This window comes from Poecile atricapillus, chromosome 4 (assembly GCF_030490865.1).
Source record: "Poecile atricapillus isolate bPoeAtr1 chromosome 4, bPoeAtr1.hap1, whole genome shotgun sequence".
NCBI classification, from domain to species: domain Eukaryota; kingdom Metazoa; phylum Chordata; class Aves; order Passeriformes; family Paridae; genus Poecile; species Poecile atricapillus.
The window spans coordinates 31,285,801-31,306,813 of record NC_081252.1 but is presented as its reverse complement, the minus strand read 5'-3'; the positions used below and the strand labels follow the sequence as shown (position 1 = coordinate 31,306,813).

The following is a 21,013-nucleotide window of genomic DNA, read 5'->3' as shown; positions in this document are numbered from 1 at the left end:
CGCGCCCGGCTGGGGCGGAAGTGCGGGCGAGCGGGGCTCGGGGAGCGCCGTGGCGCATGCGCGGCGCCCGGCGGCCGGGGCGGAGCGCGGGTGCAAGATGTCGGCGCAGGGGGACTGTGAGTTCCTGGTGAAGCGGGCCCGGGAGCTGGTGCCGGGGGACCTATGGGCGGCCAAGGCCTGGCTCATCACAGCGCGGAGCCTCTACCCCGCAGACTTCAACATACAAGTGAGCAGCGCTGCTGTCGCACACGATCGGCAGCGGGGCCCCGCGCGGCCTCTCTGCGGCCCTGCCTGATTGACAGGCAGCTCGGCCAATGGGGAGGGGAGGGGCGGGGCCGCTGGCTGCCGCCCTCACTGCGCGGTTAAAAAACAAAAGAATACTACTAATAGTAGTACTTTTAGTTAAAGTACCTCTTCTGATTATGGCTTTTGTGGCACCTTGGGAGCTTTGCAATGCATTTGGCTGGGTGCAAACCCTGGGCAAAGAACTCTTTGCATTCCAAGTTTTCAGTTTGTGTAAAAGTTAAGCCAGCGTGTTCACAGGGCCATGGAATGTTAAGGGCTGGAAGGGACTTTGAAGATCATCTAGTCCAACCCCACTTCCATGGGCAGGGCCACCTCCCACTAACTGGGTTGCTCCAAGCTCCGTCCAGCCTGGGCTTGAACACTTCCAGAGATGGGGCACACGCGGCTTCCCTGGGCAGCCTGTTCTTGTGTCTCCCCACTCATACTAGAGAATTCCTTCTTGATATATAATCTGAAGTTCTTCTCTTTCAGTTTGTACCCATTGCTACTCGTCCTAGCACTTCCTGATGAAGAGTCCTTCTCTGACTTCTCTGTTGGCCTCCTTTAGATACTAGCACATTGTTAGTGTTACTAATATTAAGTATATTGTCATGCAGAGTTTTATGCCTAAATTTATGTTATTAAATAGTCTAAATGTTTTCTAATTTGTCCAGAAAGTGTTGCAGTCCTTTGGTTTTCTGTTATGCACACTGCTGTGGCAAATCGAGGGCAGCTTTTTAGAGTGGAAGGACTAATGTGATTGATAAATGTATTCAGGAAAGCTGATGTTCTGTTCTTGCATCCTGCAGTATGAGATGTACACTATTGAGAGGAATGCTGAAAGGACAGCATCTGCAGGCAGGCTGCTCTACGACATGTAAGTAATCAGAGCTGGAACTCCATGTTTATCCCAGGTGCTCCACTCATGGAAGCAGTTTAGAAAAGACCTCTGAGATGATTGAGTCCAGACTATGACTAAATACCACCTTGCCAACCAGACCATGGCACCAGGTCCCAAATCCAGTCTTTCCTTAAACACCTTGGGGAGGATGACTCTACCACCTCCCTGGGCAGCCCACTCCAATTCTAATTACTCTTTCTGTGAAGAAATTCCTCCTAATGTCCAGCTTAAACCTCCCCTGGTGCATCTTCAGATCGTGTCCTCTTGTCCTGTCACTGGTTGCCTGGGAGAACAGACTGACCCTCTCACCTGGCTACTCTCTCCTCTCAGGGACTTGGAGAGAGTGATAAGGTCACTCTTGAGACTCCTTTTCTTCAGGCTGAACAACCCCAGCTCCCTCAGCTACTCCTCAGAGGACTTGTTCTCCAGACACTGCAGCAGCTGCACTGCCCTTCTCTGGATAAATGTCTGGATTTCCAAAAAATATAAATTTAGTATTTTTGGAAATCTGTGCGGATAAATTAAGCACAAAAGAGCTAATTAATTAAGAATAAACTGTAAAAAGGAAGGTTTTATTTTCTGTTTTGCCCAAACACATACTTCTGTGGAAAGGTTTTGTCTTTGAGACAGATTTTGGGATCACTGTAAATTTCTTGCCTTAAACTTTGTTACAGGTTTGTGAATTTTCCAGACCAACCTGCTGTATGGAGGGAGATCAGTGTTATTACATCAGCATTAAGGAATGACTCCCAGGACAAGCAGACACAGTTTTTAAGAGGTAAGGATTCTTTCCTGAAGTAATCTAAAGATAAGCCCTCTGATTATTTATCCAGTTCAACAAGTAAATGTCAGTTTTTCTTACTTTGCCTGTGGAGTGCAGGGTTTGTTTTTTTCCCTCAATTCAGCTTTAGAGACTTAATTTGGTGTGTTAGGCTTAGGAAAACAAAGGGACATGATAAGTTGGTTCCCGTTGCTTTATCTCTGATATGGGTAGGCTTACTCTGCCGGAACAAGAAGCACATAGAGGAGCAATTGGATAGGAAGTGAGTGGAATGGGACTTAAAAATCATTGTCCCACAGATTGCAGAGAACAGTGTATGATCGTAAAAATGGGGTGAATTCTTATTTATTTATATAGTGAGGTATAAAATATAAAAATATATAAAAAAAATGAATGGTGTCCAGAAGGGCTTGGCATTCACTGCTGGCAACCACAGGCAATTTTGAAAGCAGGATTTACACCTGACAAACTATAATCTGCTGTTTGAGTCTGTGCTTCAGAAGCTCTATGAATATTCCAGTTAAGAAAACATTTTATTTTTCATGGGGTGTGTTTATTTTTCAGAGTACATGAAACATACAGGGAGAATATGTGAGTTTCTTTTTAGTGCCTCACTAGGTGTTTAAATTGAAAAACCTCTACATTTTAATAATGAAATAATAATCGTAGAAGTAGAATGTAAGTAAAAAAATTAACAGTTTGGAGAAAGTATCTTGAAATGCCAAATACATAAGTATTAGGCTTTTGAGTATTCCACTTACTAGCAGTCTTGTCAATTCAAATTCCTTGCACCCAAATAAACACTATTACATATAAATATTTTTTTGGTCTTCTCTGAAAGAAACAAACATTTTTTCCAGGTGTGTATTGAAAGCAGAAAAAGCATAAGGAAATCCCTTTTTGTTAAGCATAGTGAGGTGACATTGATGGTCTTTTATGCTTTGTCAGTCATCTTTACAATTCAGACCCAACAAGTTAAATGTTTTCTTTTTTTTAAGGCTTATTTGAGACCCTTCCTGGTCGGGTCCAGTGTGAAATGCTCCTGAAGGCAACAGAGCAGTGCTTTAACACATTAGAAAGGGCAGAAATGCTCCTTCTCCTTCTGCGGCGTTTCCCAGAGACTGTGGTGCAGCATGGGGTAAGAGAAGAGAAACTCATAATAATTATTCAGGTTATTGGCACTCAGTTTTTTGAGATTTTGCTGAAACATGTTTTCCTTTGCCTTAATGAGAGGGTGGGTCTTTTTATTCATGTTTAATTGTGACTAATAGTTCAGACTGCTGTATCTTGATCTTACCACCAGGAAGGGATTGGGCAGAATACAAATGGAAGCAAATAAAACAGTCCTTTGTTTTGTAAATGAAAGAATATCAGTCATCTATTGCTTTCACCTGTCTGTGCATGTCTACTGACAGTTTTATGCAGAGTTTTTCTCTTGATCTAGTTTTGCTGTCTTCTGACACTGCTTTTCACCTTCTATTAAGTGTGGAGAGTTTAACTATGTATTTGGAGTCTTGCACATGCTGTTGCCATAGGATTGTTACTGAATTAGTGTTCAACCCCACTGAGCTGCAGTTCAAAAAGTTTCTAAAATCCCTGTTCTGGTGTTTGATTTTCACCTTTGCTCTCACAGGTAGGCCTTGGAGAAACATTATTAGATGCTGAAAGTATTGAAGACCAAGAATCCCCAGTGAATTGTTTTAGAAAATTATTTGGTAAGAAAATACTAATGTTCTTGTTTTACTGTGCAACTTTTTAGTATGGCAAGGTTCTGAGGTCAGTAGACTTCCTTCATGGTACTATGGTTAGAAAACTGCTTTGGTCAGAAGAGGCTCAGGCCTTGTTAATCCAGGCTGAATGTATGGTACAGATTGGTCCTGGTTCATGTGAGGTTCTTTCTGGTGTATGGTCAGCCAGAGATGAAGGCTCACATTGCTGATTGAGAAAACTTACCTAGGAGAAATAGAACAAAAACCCCCACAAATCTAAAGGATTTTTTTTTTTGTTTTCTATTTTAGTTTGTGATGTCCTTCCTTTGATAATTAACAACCCTGATGTACGACTTCCTGCCAGCTTGTTATATAAATATCTGAATAAAGCAGCAGAATTTTATATTAATTATGTAACTAGATCTACACAGACAGAAAGTCAATATCAAGGTAAGAATACTTTTTAAAAATTAAGCTTTTTTAGAATGTGTCTTAGTATCACTGATGTCCACAAATTAAAAAATGCATTGTTTTTATGTAATGTATCCCATAGACAAGGATTAAAAGTAGTATTTAGTGTTTCTTAGTTCTTTGATTCCAAAATACCAAAATATTAGTTCAGCTACTTAGTCGTGATGCTCATGGTGCTTCAGCATATGAGAAGTGGGATAAAATGTCCAAGATACCCTTATCCAGCCTACCAGCTCTCTTGTACAGAGGCAGAAATGCCTGCTGCTCCCTGTTAGCCTTCTGTGTAAAGAATGGTTACCCTGAAAGTTCCAACATAATTTTTACATGTCTTCTTGAAAATTAATCAGTTTGATTTCTTTATGAAGAGAAGAATGTGCTGGTTTTCCTAGGTTCACAAGATTCTTCTGATATTATGTCTCCAAGCAAGCGCAGCTCTCAGAAATATGTAATAGATGGTCTCACAGAGAAATCATCCCAGATTACAGATCCTTGGGAGAGGCTGTTTAAAATATTATCTGTTGTGGGAATGAGGTGTGAGTGGCAAATGGATAAGGGAAGAAGGTAAGAAAGCTCTACTTTGCTGGATATTTCCCCTGATGGAGAATTTGGCTTTTTGATTCTTAATAAGATAAATTCTCATTGAGGAACAATTTTAACACAAGAGCATTTTGTGTAAGTTGACAGCAGCTTTTCTTTCAAGACTGCACAATATAAAGCAAAAGCATGGCTCTAGAGAGCACTTTCAAATTAGTCTCTGAAATCAACTTTTGATGATGAAAGTCCTGCATAAGCACTGTAGTGCTGTGGGGTAGCCTTCCCTACATGCCTCAGTAAAGAGAAACATACATGGTAAATGTTTTGTGAAATTTCACTAGTATGTATTCCCAGCTTCCACTGACTGTATGCTGGAGGATATCCTCAGCAGAACCATTTTCATATTCAGTATGCATTCTTTTCTTTAGTTGCAGAGTCTGTGTAGCATCTTGAATTCTTGTTATCTCTTTCCCCTCAGAAGTTACGGTGACATTTTGCATCGAATGAAGGATCTCTGCAGATACATCAGTAACTTTGATAGTGAAGCCCACATTAAATACAAGAATCAAGTAGTGTATTCCACGATGTTGGTCTTCTTTAAAAATGCTTTTCAGTATGTCAGCAACATCCAGCCATCACTCTTTCAAGGTTAGTTTCTAACATTTCAACTTCTGTAATAAGCTCTTTGTGATTTCATTGCTAATGTCTTAAAAATCTTTTTTCATTAGTCTTTTGAAACTGTCATCTCACAAAGCAACATTTATGTGTTGCTATAACTTGTTACAATTCTCTCAAGCCATTAATCTTACCAACGCTAATTCATAACAAATGTGTGGTGAAGCAGACCAAAGATCAATCTAGCTTAGTATTGTGGTTTCAACCTTGGCCAGAAGCAGTTGATTGTCTAGCAAGGAGAAAAGTAACAGACCAGATATTATAGGAAACATTCCTGGGGTTGATTCCTACCCTTCCATGAGCATCATGTTTGTTTCATTTTCTCCTCTGATTTTGTTTTTTTGAAGCTGAAATTTTCCTGCTTTCCTTCAGTCAAAGTAAGTGAAGATACTTTTGCATTTGGAACACACAAGAAGTTTGTAATTGAGCAAAAAAAAGCTGAATAGGAAAAGATTTCCTGACGTTCACAAGCTTCCAACTTGTCTTTCTTTATATAGTTAAAGCATAATCTTTGAGGTGTGTTTTGCACATTACTTCTGATTTGTAATTAATTTGTAAATTGAATGTTGAACATATTTGTGCTACCTGTGCATTTTCCTATCCACTCACATCTGCATTTGGGACATACTAGATTGCTTGGAACACCTTGAATTGCTTCTTCTGGGACTGATGGGGCTTTTCAGGAGTGGTCTAGAAACTGAGGAAAATTTTTTCAGTTCCATTTTGTTTAGAATTTACTGAAATAATCAGCATCATAAAGAGGAATTTTCAACTCTTAATAATGTGACAGGAAATTCCTTGCAACAGTAACAATTGTCACCCTAGGTAATTAATACTTATTAATACTACAATTATTGATTGATGTTAAAATTACAATTTCAATTCTGTGTCTTGTGATCATAAGTTTCATCATATTTTTCTGTATGGAGCAAATGATCATTTGAGTAAGGAAGCAGTCAATACAAATGACGGGTTTTAAACAACTGTACAGTGTTAGGTGATCAGTTGAACAATGTCAGTAGATAGCTATACTCAGAGGACAAATGACATGGCAATTGGTGTGCAAAGAACATAGAGTAATAGGAACTAATTAACTAATGAGTCAAGTGTTTTGTTCAGTCCAGAGGAAGAAAGGGTTATGGTGGGCAGGAGGATGCTTCAGGTGTGCATGAAGTTTCAGCTGCTTGATTCCAAGTTAAAGAAGAAAGGAAGAGAAGAACTAATGAAAATGCTCCTTTCTAAGTTGTACAATTGAGTATTTCAAAGCTCATGTTTTCTGAATGAACCACCAGAAAAAGAATGTATACTGAGGTCACAGAGTGCAGTTCCTTTGGTGCAGCTTTGCTGGTACCCTCTGTCATTTTCTGATACCAGGAAAGTATTTCCAAGACAACTTTTACTCATTTCTGCTTTGGCATTGAAGTCCAGTGGTATTCAGTACCTTTCATAGCTTTTCTATCATGCAAATTTTTCCTCCTTCTCTCTGGAGGGCTTACTGTAGAAATGTAGAATCCTAGATATTTTTGGAGGCATGGTCACGGAGAAAAACGCTGTCTCCTCATCTGTGAGGATTAGGTCTGTGACTCTCTTCTCATGTGCGTGGATTTACAAGAAGCCTCTCGAGGGAAGATTTTTCTATGCATTTCTTGTACATAATGTGTATCTGCTTTGCTGGAGGCTTGAGAAATGAATGAGGCAATTCACACCTCTCATAACTTTGAGGCTGCCTCCAGGCTTGGCAGGAGTTGCTATTTGGGCTGATGCTTTTGGAGGTTTATTTATAAATTTATTTATATATTTCTCTGCTAGAAAATAATTAAAAACTCTGTAAGCTTAGATTCTAGAGCTCAGACAGAAAAACACAACGCTGCTCTTTGTATCCCTGTGTAACTTTCAGTACTGTAAGAGAGGGTCTGCAGCCCCAGTCAAGGGTGATAATGGATTTTCTTTTGTTTTAGGACTGGAGGTTTTGGAATAAAGACTACAGTGCATTTCTGGTGCTGGGAAGAGAACACTTGTTTGGAAGGCAAAGCACTTAGCTGGTGTTAGTTTAAGTCAATATGAGTAAAAGAAAAATCCAATTTGTTTCTTCTCAGGTGTTAGAACTAGGCAGCTCTTGAGGTTCTAGTGGTGAAACTCTTCCAGCATCCCAGCTGTGGTACTTTACATCCATGAGAATCAGATATGAATCTTCTGTGTTATGTCTTGAATCTATTTTCAGTTCACACAGATTAGATTCTGTAGTGGAATACATGATGGTACAGGAGAGATGATTGCAATGTGCTGTAGGTACAATTTCAATGGTGGTATCTATTGACCTGGTTATTGTGGTTGGATTAATTGACCTGTATTTGTTAGTTAGAGCAGATTGGCTGTTCTAACAGAAGCTTCTATTGTAGTGAACTCCTTACACACCACTTTTGAGTAGATGGGAGAAGCTTGATAGAAGTTGGTTTTTTTAGGTCAGGAGATGAAACAAATTGTCCTTCTACTAAACTCTCAAATTAGTTATGAATGAGGCCTTAGCCTCATATCTTTCTGCAAATAGAAGAAATACACAAACTGAAAATTCTTGTTTGCACTACTGTCTTACTGGGCAGAGATTTCAGAATGAAAAAAAAAACATTAAAGGATTACTCTCTCCGTTATATTTTCTTTGACTGAGCTTTGCACATCTATATGCAACCTGATTGTGCAGAAAGAGAAAATGTTTTTGGAAGGAAAGCTGTCTCAGTAGTGATTACATATCAATATTGTTTGAGATTAAGAAGTATTGTTCCTATTTTATGTCTAATGAAGTTAAGCATTGGTGTGTGAGGTAACAGGTACCAGATCCTACTGGATGTTCTTTGACACCAGTGAAAGTAGAAATTGTTTTCTGTGTTTCAAAATGAGGCTTTTCTATTTTTTGGGAGTGAAGATGAGCTCTGGCAGTTAACTAAAGGTTTAATTCTGTTCTGTAAAATCAGTGGCAAAGCTGACACTGAGTGATCCTACTAAGGAAATCTTGTCATAAAATGCACAAACTTCTTTGAGGGGTCAGTGCCTTTCAGCATATTGCTTTGGTTTCTCATGAAAAATATTTTGAGAATATTGTTGTGCTTTGCCATATTTGTGGCTGTTAACTTCAGAGCCATTTGTGTTGTTTATCTGTTGAATAATTGTACTTACATAAAAGCAAATAATGCTTGATCAGAGGACACCTGCTGGTGAACTGGATACCTGGTATACTCAGGTATATCTTGTGACTACTCCAGAAGAAAGGGATTCCAAAATACTCTGAAACTCTCGATCAGACTCTGGTGATGTCTGGTAAATGCACTCTGACCTTCACTGCATGGCTGTGTTGAGGAAACCATAGTTTTACCAGCATAGTTTAAGCAATTTAAGTGACTTTATTGTTTTCTGTAGCATTATAGTCATTACTTTTGAAGAAAAAAAAACTCAGCTTGTTGTAGGCATAAGATCTTTCAGATCAGTTTAGGGCATTTGTGAATTAATGTATCTTTATATCCAGGTCCAAATGCTCCAAACCAAACTCCTCTGGTTCTTCTTGAGGATGTACCCAACATCTACGGTGATACAGATATTGATCGTAACAAACACATACACAAAAAAAGGAAACTTGCTGAAGGAAGAGAAAAAACAATGGTAACTTTTGTAGACTTTCTAATTCATAACAAGAATGGCATTGCTACTGGAATTTAGACAGCAGTGGTTTTGACATAGATCTAAAAGACATATTTTAGAGCTACCCTGAATTAGCTGTTTATGACCATAATTTTCAAACTTTTTTTTCCTACAGTTAGTAAGAATAAAACCATTTTTGCAGCAGTTGCTGTAGATACATGTACTGTTGTGAATGCTTAACTTGAAGGAGTTCAGCAGAGGCACTTAAAAAGGTAGCTATAGCAGCCAGATGTTCTACAGGTAAACTTCCAAAGTAATTGACTTTTCATGATTGGAACTGTCAATATATCTATTGATTTAATGGTAGAAAATCACTATTTTATAGAATTTCTCTGCTATAAAGAGAATTCTTATAAAGGATTTTCTTTGCATTATGCTGTAGGCTTTAACTGAGCCATAAAGTGTAAAGTGTGTATGTACTTCAACAGATAATCTGGCTGAAGCTCAGTGGTGGTATACCACATTTAACAGAATAAATTTGTCTGGGATACTGCTCATCACACTGTGCCACTGAGTTCTTGACAGCAAACCAGATTGGTCTAACCTTGAACAAACTAAGTGAAAAATCACTTAAAGCCACTTAAACTAGGACCAGGGCACCTCTCTACACAGTTGTTTTCCTGTGCTCAGTGGAAATTCTGTGACTGTAGAGTTCTCTGAAACAAGTATAAATTAAGAAGTTAATCTTGGTGTTTTATACTGACTTCTAAGCAGAGCTCAGATGATGAGGATCCTTCGGGGAAAGCAAGAAGTCGACATATTACAGTAAATAAGGCTGATCTTGCAAACTCCATTGAAGTATTAGAGAGTTTCAAACTGGCAAGAGAGAGCTGGGAGCTGCTGTATTCTCTGGAATCACTTGACAAAGGTAAGGTAACTGCTTTTAGAATTGCATTTGGACTTCATTGCTCTGCGTAGAAATCACTTTTTACTGTTAAAATGGAATTCCTGCCATTATGAATCCTTAAAATTGAAATTGCAAAGGGTCCTGAGTACTTCTGATAGAAGTTCCAGAGGGAAGCTTTATCAGTTGTTACATTTCTGAAGATTTTGTTCCTGTATTTCATTTCATTCTTGAGGCATCTTTGTTTACTCGCCCCCAGTTCTCTTGGAGCAATAGGTCAGCAGTAGGGCTGATAGTGCTCAGTGAGGACATGCTGCTAATGGCTTCTTTAGTTCACAAATAAGAACATGTGTTTTTACTGTGCCTCCCTTTCTGATAATAACTGGTGTGATAATCTTGAAAAAAGTTTCTCTTGTAGAAAGCAGGTGAACAGTACCACCTAGCTGCTTTTAGGTTTGTTGGACATTGTGAACAGAAGCATAATCAAAAAACGACTGTCTAGGAAGAGAATATACTGTATGTGAAGGATTTCATCCTCTTACCATTTGGTGCCATTTTTTCCATTTTTAAATTCAGCTTTTTTATATATATTATTGATGTTTAACCCAAAGCTGTGAAATGTTTCATCTTCTCTTTTTCTTCTGTAACCACTTAACACAGAGTTCACCAGAATTTGTTTGTCATGGAAGACAGAAACCTGGCTTTGGTTAAGAATCTTTCTTACAGACATGATCATCTACCAGGTAAAAGAAAAAATTGTATAAATCAGGAAAAACACCATTGTGTTGCTCTTCCTTCTAGTAAATAGTAATTTACTTCCTTCTTGTAAATAGTAATTGTGATTAGCCAGTTTGACTGCTTATAGTGTCTACTGATTTTATACCTTAAATTATGACTCCTGGGGATAGAACTACACTGTTTGCACCACAAGCTTGGTACCTTACTTTGTATATTCCTGTCCCAATAGCTGTTGTTTGAGTCCAGCTAATTTTGGCATGTGGAAGAGACATCTATACTGGCATTTTGACCAGTGGATATATACATAGTGTTATGGAAGATAAGTGCATTTTATTAGTCTGTCAGAGCATTGTATTTGAAAAGGGAGAGAATTTTCAAGCAGTAGAAGGTTTTAACATGTCTCAGTTAACTTCTGTACTTCACAAAAATGAGGCTGACTGTGCTCATTCCAATACCATCTACAGAAGAAAGCTTGTTCTTTATTTTTCTTTTGGAAGTCTTATTTTTGCCTCTTCTTGTGCCTGAACAAGAGCTATTTCAAACTTTATTAGTCTAAATAAAGTAACAGTTAACTCAAGAATATAATTATTTGATTCAGTTACAAATATGATTTTGTAAACTGGCTTTTTAATTTTGTTTGTCTTCTGACTGCCTTACAAATGATTGACCTACAGTCTTGTACATAACTCATAACTGGAGATTATTAGTCTTGATTAAAATTTTGAAGCCTTGTTACTTGGACACACTCCATTTTGAAAGCTTCCTGTAAGAGACTATTTTTCTCTCTCTACTTATTGTATAGAAAAGACCCTAACAGTTTCTTTTTTAATATTCTTTTTCAAAGGGGCAGTACAAAAAAGCAATTAGCAGCCTACATCACTTGGCAGCTCTTCAGGGCTCTCATTCTCCCCAGCAAATTACAGGACAAGGATCTTTAGAAAATCAGAGAGCACTAATCCAGTTAGCATCGTGCCACTTTGCCCTTGGAGAATATCGGGTATGTACAGCATTCCACACACTGGGCCTTCATCAGCTGCCCTGTGGTTCCCATTTCTCTTTTTCCACAGAATTTTCCTGTTAGCCTGCTTTCAGCAGGATATCGAACATAAACCAGGGTCTACTGAAACATCTATGCTTTACTGGGAGAATTATACTTCCTGCCACGTTAACTGATTGTCCATTAGCAACTCTTTAAATAAATAAATAAAATGTTTGTTGTCTGTTTGATAGTGAAGATTTGGGGAGTTAGTTATGACTTTTCATGGCTACATGTGTTTGAGCTGTCTGTAAATGCAACCTTAATTTGCATTCCTTAACTTTACTGAATTATTTCCTTAAATCGAGGGGGAATTCTTTTAGGTACAGGTTTCATGTGGCAGGGGAAGGAAAAGTAAAGGAACTTCTGTGATCATCTTAAAAGAGAGTTAGTTATTAACCGATGATATAAGAGACACCAGAACAATATTGTCTGCCCTGACCTCTGAACTTGCTCTACTTTTGCAATATATGTTTTGTGTTTTTAATATTCCAGGAGTGCATGGTGGTCTGAGGTCAGTCAGTGTCAGCACTGACAATAAAGGCTCTGTCTCTTAGGATCTAACGTCATCCTAGTACTGCTGGACAAGTGCTTTTGTCCCTTCCACTTTAATACTTTTTCACTGGAAATGTGTTCATATATTCCCACAGACCTCTTGCTAGGAAGTACCCATAAAAATTCAATGAATTTCTATCATGCTGTCATATTGCCATTTTCCTTTGTATTTTTACCATTAACATAACATATTTTACAAAACTATTCTAAGAATTCTTTTGAAAACTTAATCCTTCAAAATAATTTTTGATTGCAGTTATATTGATCTTACCCTTTTGAAATGAAGAATACCAGTATAATTTTTTCACCATTAAAATGATGTATATAGGCTCTCAGAGGCTGTTTAGTGACAGCTAAGTCTTTTTGCTTAGCCAGACAGTACTGTGTATTAAGTCAGTTCAAGTTCTAGCAAAGAATTTTGTGATTATTTTTGTTTTTCCTTTTGTGGTGTCTGAAATTTTTAATTGTTATTAACGTATTTTTAAGAACTTTTAATTCAGCATTATCATGTCCCTTCTTTTACAGCAAACATGTGAAAAAGTGCTTGACCTCATGTGCTGTATTTTACTTCCAATACAAGAAGGAGGTAAAGTACAAGAGGAGCAACCTAAAGTCAAGTCAAAATTCAGGAAAGGTATGGAGTTGCTATTACCCTAAACTCAGTGTCAGCTCAATTTTAGTTCATGTGTTCTGGTTGAGTATATAATTATTCTCATTTTGTATTATAAAAAGGGAGGAAGTTCTTTATTCACTCTTGTATCGAGGTTTTCTTGCTTGTACCTTTTAAAGTATATTGGTGGCAAAGTCCTACCACAGGAAAAGAGAAGTGAAGAAGAAAAATTTACATGTTTAACTTCACATTTTGAATCAGTCATAATTTACATTCAAAGCTTTCCTCCCTAATGGGGTAACTTTGAATTTGTTTTTCTCCATTTCAATTTCTTTCAACCTACCTATTGTGAAACCTCTAAAGAACTGTTCTGTTGCAGGGTCTGATTTGAAGCTTTGGCCATGTACCAGTAGAGCTATCATGCCTTACTGCCTGCATCTGTTGTTAGCTTGTTTCAAGGTAATGTAGGGTCAGTTGGAGCTTTCTTGTCCTTAAGGCCTAGTTTATGTATCCTGAAATTCCTGCATGGCCATATCCCAGTGCTGTGACTGAAGGGCTGTGCCTCAATCCTTCTTGCCTAAATGGGTTGGGGGAGGGTCTTCTTTTGGAGAGGGGAGTGGAGTGTTGATGAAGAAGGGTTTGTTTTCTCTTTTTTTCTCTATTTGTTTGAGTTTTGAGCAGAGAAGACATAACAGATCTCAAAATTTCTGTCTCTCTTCAGACTTCTCTTATAGGTTAGTGGGGAGGATTTGATATTTTAGCTGGAAATTTCCAACCTACTTTAGAAGTGAATACACTTCTAAAGTAAAAATAATTCTGCCTTGAAAGTATATATACTTTTAAAGAACTTCTCTATTTGCACAGATCTAGGTGAGATAAATCCTGTATGTTTGTGAAAGCAACATGTATTTCCTGATTGTCTGAATGTAATTTTTTTCCCTGAAGCTCAGAGCTTTCACAGACGGCAGAGATGATATGGCCCTGGGCCACGTAGTTGTTCTGCTTCAGCATGAGTGGCCAAGGGGTGAGAACTTGTTCCTGAAAGCCATCAACAAAATCTGCCAGCAAGGAAACTTCCAGTATGAGAATTTTTTCAACTATGTCACAAGTATCCTTTCTCTAACCAAGAATGTCTTTCACATCCTGTGCTGTAGTGTTGAAAAAGCTGTTAGTTTGAACAGCAGCTCTTTCCCTGAATCATACTCTGTATTTATTTTCACACCAGGAAAACCTCTTGTAGGAGGCTCAGTACACAATAGACTGTAAATATGCCTCCTGGCATTTGAGAGTAGCCTTAAGTACACTGCCATTGCATTTCCATTGCTGCCCATGCACGTGGCAGCAATCTCTTCATTAAGAAATATAGGGCATTATGTACACAGCTGTTAACAAAAATGACAAAGTGGTAGATAGACATCCAGCCATGGGCCTCAGGAAGCAGGGGAGTCTAACTCCTATCTGAGACAACTAAATAAGGTGTGGTGTTAAAAGAAAGAAAAAAAAACCCAAAGGAAAGAACAAAACAAGCAGCTAAATAAGAGATCAAAATAGAAAACTAAAAAGTGTTATAAAGTGCCACTTGCTTCAGGTGCAGCCTCAGTTTGCACTGCTTTCATAACCTGCAGTGCAGAAAAAGGAAGTGAAACTCAGGGAATTTTGAGATGTCATCTTTACCTCTGAATATATATGAAGAAACAAAGAAAGAAAAGAAACTAACGGATGTGTTCTAACCTTTGAAAAGCCATTTCTTATCAGTTTGTGGAGGATTAGGAATACATGCTGTGATCTTCTCTATCATTTTTAATAATGAGGTGCATCAGTAGCTTTTCAGGTGGACTCTCCTTTCAGCAATGTGGCCTCAGATGTGAGGCATAAGAAAGAATGTTCTCAATCATTGTTTCCCTACTCAAGTCTTTAACGTTTTCTTCAGATATTGATATGTTGGAGGAATTTGCTTATTTAAGAACACAGGAAGGAGGAAAAATTCATCTGGAACTGCTGCCAAATCAAGCAATGTTGATCAAGTAAGGATAAAAAAGCATTTAGTGTTTTCTTTGGCAAAAAAAAAAGGGAGTATGTTCTGGTTGTCTTTGCTTTCATGTTATCTTCTGGCTAGTTTGTCATGTCTTTGAGCTTAAATTCAAGGAGTTCAAACAAGGCCGCGAGTTTCTTTTTCTGACTCTCCTGCCGATCTGTGTATTCTTTTGGGGGGGGTTCTTCAGCTTTAATTCCTGCTTTTACAGGACTTTATTTCTGAGTGTGGCATTTGCTTTAGAGTGGTAGATATTTAAGTGATTACAGTTGTGATCTTTCAAGTAGACAGTTGCGCTTTGCAGGAATTCTTCAAATAATTAGGCATGAGTGCAAGGTATTGTTTGTAATTTTGCTGAAAAGTAATCCTGAGCAGAAAGCACTATTTTGCTTATTTTTTCCTATGGAAGACCACTGAATGATGAAATACTTCCGTATAAAATATCAATTAAATTGCACTCCAGCTACACTCCCGTAACCTTTTTGTTTGAATTAGCAGGTCATCTTATTCTGCTTAGCTTATTACAAGATGCTGAAGCAAATTAATAATTTGGATTAGCTTCCTAGGTGTTCTTTCTTACTCCATCTTGACTCAGAACTGTCTGCTGCAGGGTTTTAGTGGCAGAATGTTTTGGGTTATCCTGGTTGCTTCTGAGAATTTGTAGTATTTTGCTTCCTAAAAGGGGGACTGCTTAAAGTTTGTTGAAATTTCACTTGGCTATTTACTAACCAGAAGTGGACTGAAGTTTTCAAAATGGGAGCCTAACGTCAGACAACAGGATCCAAATTTTAACCAGTAAATAGATTTTCCAGAGATCTAGATAACCAACACAAAAATGAGATACTAGGTGTAATTAAAGGAAAAGTAGAAATTCAAATGCTTAATTATGTGATGGAGAATTTTTTCTTTTAAGCTCTAGATTTTCAAACTCTTACCCTTGCCATATCTCACTGCTTGTAACCAGCTGTATGAAAACAAGCTTCAGGGCATGCTGAACCACATATGGTGTTAAGTAATAAGCTTTGCCAGCAAGCTTATGAAGACTCCATCTGGTAACTTCTTACCTGCTGTCTCCATTTCATTGCAGTAGTTCAGCGCTGTTTCTCTTGGCTCTGTTTGATTGGCGTGGCCACAGTTACTTTCTGTTCTGACCTCCCCCAGGCAGGAAGGAGGCAGCGAGAAGTGTTTCTAGCAGGACAGAATCTCTCTTTGACCTCCTTTTGATCAGTGATGTTTCCTCAATGAGGGAAAGACTTGTAGAAGAGAAGTCCGTTTCTTTGTGCTCACTGAGCCAAAACAGTCAAATATCCTGTCCAGCTGGAAAAGCTGTGTACAGCATCCTTTATGTGGCTGTGTAGGGCTGGAAGCACTTCATCAGGGAGCCGATGGAAGGGATAGTTCAGGGCATGGGCCACTGGTCGGAGATGATGTCTACTCCCCTGGTACCGCAGATATTTTTTTAGCTGGACTGTCTGTGAGGCCCAGGGATGGTGTCACCCAGCAGTGTTGACCTGGTTAGCTCACAGTCTTCCCCAGCTGGGGTTTTTGATAGTGTGCCAGTATAGCCACACATCCTGGGACAATGTTGGTAGGCTCAGTATCTGCAGACTGCTTACATCTTTTAAAACTATCACCAGTTCTGGTTGGATGAGCTGCTGCACCATCCTCCCATGAATTAGCAGAGACAGCTCAGATGCTGTTCATTCATGCTCAGAAAGACTCTTGAATTTGACACAACAGGCCAAAGATAAAGCAGTTGTTTCTTTGTCTGATCTTTTCTCAGCATAAATGTAGCAATCCTGCATCTTAATGGTGGGAAATGTATTGCAGATATCATATGTCTTTTATAAGGACTGCTTTTTGTTTGATGACTTACAGGGCATTTTCTCCCCAGGTGAATTCCTCATTCTTCTTCCAGTACTTTTTTCTAAGTACTTTAAACTTCAAAGGAAATTATATTCATTTTTCTGAACTCAGTGAAGCGAACTGCAGTGTGCTTTTACAAAAGATGAAGTAAGATCTGGGTAGTCTGCAGACTTACAATTGGTCTCTGCAAAAAATATATATATATATAGATTTGTAACCTTTCCTTTGCTGGCATCCACTGTGGGAATGAGAAGGTCTGTGGTTTTGGTTTTAACTGGTGATAAAGCCAGCTCATTCTGTTTGTGGCGTTAACAAGATTTGTTGTATGAGCTTTGAATCCAGCACCAGGAAGTGCTTTTGAGCTCCCTTCTAGAAAAGCAAAGTTTCACAGTTTATCTGATATTCATGTCAGTAGGGACAGTGTTAGCTGGTGAGGCTAAAGAGGAAAAGAGCAATATGCAGGAAATTGCTGCTTAATATCTTACTCCTCTTTGTGATAAATCTTACTCTAATTAATCTAATCTAGCCTACCCAATTGCATAAACTTGATCTGAAAGCTTTGTCCTTCATTTTACTCATATTCCCATCACGTCTCCTTGGGGATGGAGAAGGTTGCTTTGAAGTGAAACAAAGTATCTTGAAAGTGTAATTTTTTACTCTGCACATGGGTGTGCTTAGTTCTGACTGCAGATCTTGCAAACAGTAGTGAAGACACAATTGCAATCATCTTTTTGCAATCATCTGCCACTCTGGGACCAATAACATCTTGCTGGTCCTCTGTATTTTCTGCTTCTTATATCCATTCTTGCAAGTACTGGACTTACTCATGCCAAGAACTCTTGAAAAATTATCCCATTTGATTGAATAATTTTTGTGACTATTTTATTTCAGGTTATTGTAGCTATATTACAGTGTTAAATGTCCCATCTTTATTTGACATTTATAAGCTCCATATCTATTAATATCTGTAGATACTAACCCAAATGCCTACCTGTGAGATCTGAAGGTAGGCACCTAACTCAGAATTACACAAATCTAAGTACAAGTTGTGCGTCTCTGTTATTATCTTGTTTTACATAGCACACAGAAATTTTGTTTTAGATAGCACACAGAGATAAAAATTTAATTTCCTGGATAAGACAAACTGTCTTACAGCTAAGACAGCTTTTGGTAGTTAGTTCCTGTGGCCCTGGTCAAAAATAGGAAGTTGCTCTGAGTGGGCATTTATGCTCTGGCATTGTGCCATGCCCTAACAGCTGTTTTTATATGGAGTTTGAATTTGTGAAGGTGGAAAAGCCCATCAGTGGGCTAATGAAAAGATACTTGGGCAACCTTTAACAAATACTGCCATGTTCTCAACCTGGCCGATACCCGCTGTGCATGCACTCGGCTTGGGCTCAGCAGCCAATCCCTTGACTCCAAGCTGTGGGCTCTCCCAGTTTGCTGACATGCTCTTGCCAGTACTGGAGGGAAGCTGTGGTATCTGCAGCACTCCCATGATTAAATCTTTTCTGACTGACATGCTTCCTTGGAAGAGCTGTGACAGTTCATCATAGTACAACTGCATACTGGTTTTGCACCTGCTGCTGTCCTTTCTCCTGGTGTAACTGTCCAAAAATATGTGTATGTATTTAGACCACAACTGTAGAACAGCCTTGCAATGAAAACTGGGGATATTTGCATGTTTGATGCTGTTAGTCCTGCACACCTTTGGCTGCTAGGTGGTCAAACTGCTGTGTGAGCTCACCCTAGTTTTCTGTTACTCCTTTTTTGGAGAGTTGTTTTGCACCAGAGGGGGAGTTGGTGTGTGGGTGTTTGAATGCTGCTATTTGCTGTTTTTTAAAGGACCTCTAGCCCTCCCATGGGGTTACTGCAGCAGGAATTCATACCTGTGCTACAGCCCAGCATACAGACTGCTGACAGGTACCAAGTGGAAAAACCCTGCTCATAGTGTGCTGTGTTTTGTCAACATGTTTTACTGCCCATGGTTTTCAGAAATTCGTTACTCAATATTTATCTTTTCTTTTTTATTATTTCTTCATTTGTGCCTACATTGCCTGGCAAACCATGTTGTTCTATTGTAACATTTATTTTTCTTTTTCCCATAAGTTGCCAGTATCTGTGTCCTTTGAATTTAGTAATCGCTATTGAATTTAAACAATAATGTAGAAATCCTCAAAAGTTTTGCCGATGTTCAGTCATATATTAGCAAGAGCATAACCCTTTATTTTCAAGATACTGGTTCCTGGATCCATTTGTAGCAACTTTCCTTCATTTAGGTTGTTCTGAATTCTGTTTTGTGTTTTCCATCTGTAATACAACACACATCTTCCAAAGTGCTGCTGGCTCACTCAGGAACTGTAGGTTGCATATTCTCCTTTAGGCTGTAACTGACCATAGATAGCACTCAGCTGCCAACAATGTTTAAGACAATAAAGATTGGAAACAGCACTTACCCATAGCCTTTGAATATACTGGAGTGTTTTCAGTGCAGGTTTGCTTCACTTAGCATAGCTCACCAAGGAATTGCCCAGTAGACTTTGCCTTTTTCATGTATTGCAAAGGTCTTTACTGTTTTGGCAGAGAAGACTCTTCTCAAATGCCAGACTTCTTTATTTACATGAAAGTTGGGTAGTATTGTTCTTGAGGGTAATTCTGAGGTGTTTCCCTTCCTTGTTCCCAGCATCTCTGGATGGGCACAGATGCCCTCACCCTTTATTTTTTATTTTCTTTTCTGTCCTTCAGTAGGCTTGCTGGGTTCTGACCAGCTCTTCCCTTCTTACCCATGACTCATCTCAGCATTAGCATTATGCTTTTCTCTCTAAATTAGTTTATGCTGGTTCTCAAGTATTGTTAAGGTTCTCATTTCAGGGCATGTCTTTTTCTCCCCTTCCCAAGTAGGGCTTGCAAGTAGATGTTACAAAGTCTTGATCAATCTTACCCAATTCTGGACCAGTGCTAGCAAAGTGCTTTGGTGCTGCAGAACATTGTTTTAAGGTTTAGGAGACCAGCATGAGGACAAAGAACTGTTCATTAAAATGGCCTTTACAAGGCAATATCCCATAAGTTTCCCCAGCCAGCACTGCTTTAGCTTGCTCAGTAGCTGGACCTCAACTTGTGCTCAGAATAAATGTTACCCCTTGCCTGGTGTCTAGTATCTTCCTAAGAGCTGGCTTCTACTGATGCAGACTCACTGGCTTCTGCTGATGCAGCCTGGATTGATTTGGGTTTTGTGAAGTGCTGCTCATTCAGCCTTTCACTAGTCACAGCAATATCAGTGTCCACAGGATTATAAAGCTCCTTCCTGCACTTCGATACTGGTAGAAGATGCCCTCTGCTCTTTATGGTGGCACCTGTGCTCCAGAGAAAGCAAGTTCATCTTTTCACGCTTCTTTCAACCCCAACCATTTATGGAAGTGATTACAGGGAGGAGGTGGCCTGGGCAGCAAAGTGTAGAGAGGAAAAAAAAATTCCTTTCCCCAAGGAGAACTCTCCACTTGCTGGGTTAAGAGAATAGATTTTCCTGTTATCCAGAACATTAACGTTATTTCCCCCTTCAGCAGTCATAGTCAAAGCAGTGAGAATATAGACTCTTTTGCAGCTTCTAACTGTTTAAAGACTTGTAAGCTACTAAACATGATTTTTTTAAAAATAGCATAGCACAGGCTCTTTGACTCTCATTAAATAAACTCAGACATGGACCGTAAATATATAATAAGTGACATGCAGTACCTTTTAAATGACTGTAGTTCACTAGATAACCGTGATTTGATTTTGTCTGTCTCTCTTTCCTTCATGGCTTAAGGCACCACACAGTTACCCGGGGTATAACTAAAGGAGTGAAGGAAGACTTCCGCCTGGCCATGGAGCGCCAGGTCTCGCGCTGTGGGGAAAATCTGATGGTGGTCTTGCATAGGTTCTGCATTAACGAGAAAATACTGCTGCTGCAGACTCTTGCTTGAATGGACTGGATCCTGTTGCAGTGTCTTTTGTGGAGAGAGGGGAAGGCTCTTCTTTGTATGAACAAGCAGCATAGCAGTGGAAAAATCTCTTGTTCAGATGGTCAAGAAGTTCCCTGTAAGTTACAGGTTCTGCAGTACACAAACACTACTCAAGTGTTTGTTCACTGCTTGGTTTTCTTATGTGAGTAGATCAAACTTTCGAAATAAAACTTTGTTTTAGAAGTCTTTGTAATATCCTATTTGTTTGGGTTTTTTTTTTTCCCATAGCATTATACTAAGGTGTGTGTCATAGTTCTTTCCATCTTTACACATACACAGAGAACA

General features: G+C 38.9%; 1 protein-coding gene across 4 annotated transcripts; it reads left to right on the top strand.

Annotated features, from left to right (window-relative positions):
* The first annotated feature begins 50 nt into the window (after nt 1-50).
* On the top strand, nt 51-20,914 carry INTS10 (integrator complex subunit 10). 4 transcript variants are annotated; one of them, XM_058838273.1, is made up of 18 exons: nt 51-226; nt 1,095-1,162; nt 1,861-1,964; nt 2,966-3,105; nt 3,601-3,682; nt 3,986-4,126; nt 4,537-4,708; nt 5,160-5,329; nt 8,874-9,007; nt 9,761-9,914; nt 10,551-10,633; nt 11,473-11,625; nt 12,745-12,853; nt 13,209-13,288; nt 13,775-13,937; nt 14,760-14,853; nt 18,573-18,650; nt 20,533-20,914. In XM_058838273.1, the coding sequence occupies exons 1-18, from the start codon at nt 98-100 to the stop codon at nt 20,687-20,689; spliced, it is 2,211 nt and encodes a 736-aa protein (XP_058694256.1). In that variant the 5' UTR covers nt 51-97; the 3' UTR covers nt 20,690-20,914. The 4 variants fall into 4 exon arrangements, with proteins under 4 accessions (XP_058694256.1, XP_058694255.1, XP_058694254.1 ...); XM_058838272.1 differs by having other exon boundaries at nt 9,758-9,914; XM_058838271.1 differs by lacking the exon at nt 18,573-18,650.
* The last annotated feature ends 99 nt before the right edge of the window (nt 20,915-21,013 follow it).

Coding starts and splice junctions, on each gene's coding strand:
- INTS10 (XM_058838272.1), top strand. CDS start 98: ATGTCGGCGCAGGGGGACTGTGAGTTCCTGGTGAAGCGGGCCCGGGAG. Junction 1,163..1,860: donor GGCAGGCTGCTCTACGACAT/GTAAGTAATCAG, acceptor ACTTTGTTACAG/GTTTGTGAATTTTCCAGACC. Junction 5,330..8,873: donor CCAGCCATCACTCTTTCAAG/GTTAGTTTCTAA, acceptor CTTTATATCCAG/GTCCAAATGCTCCAAACCAA.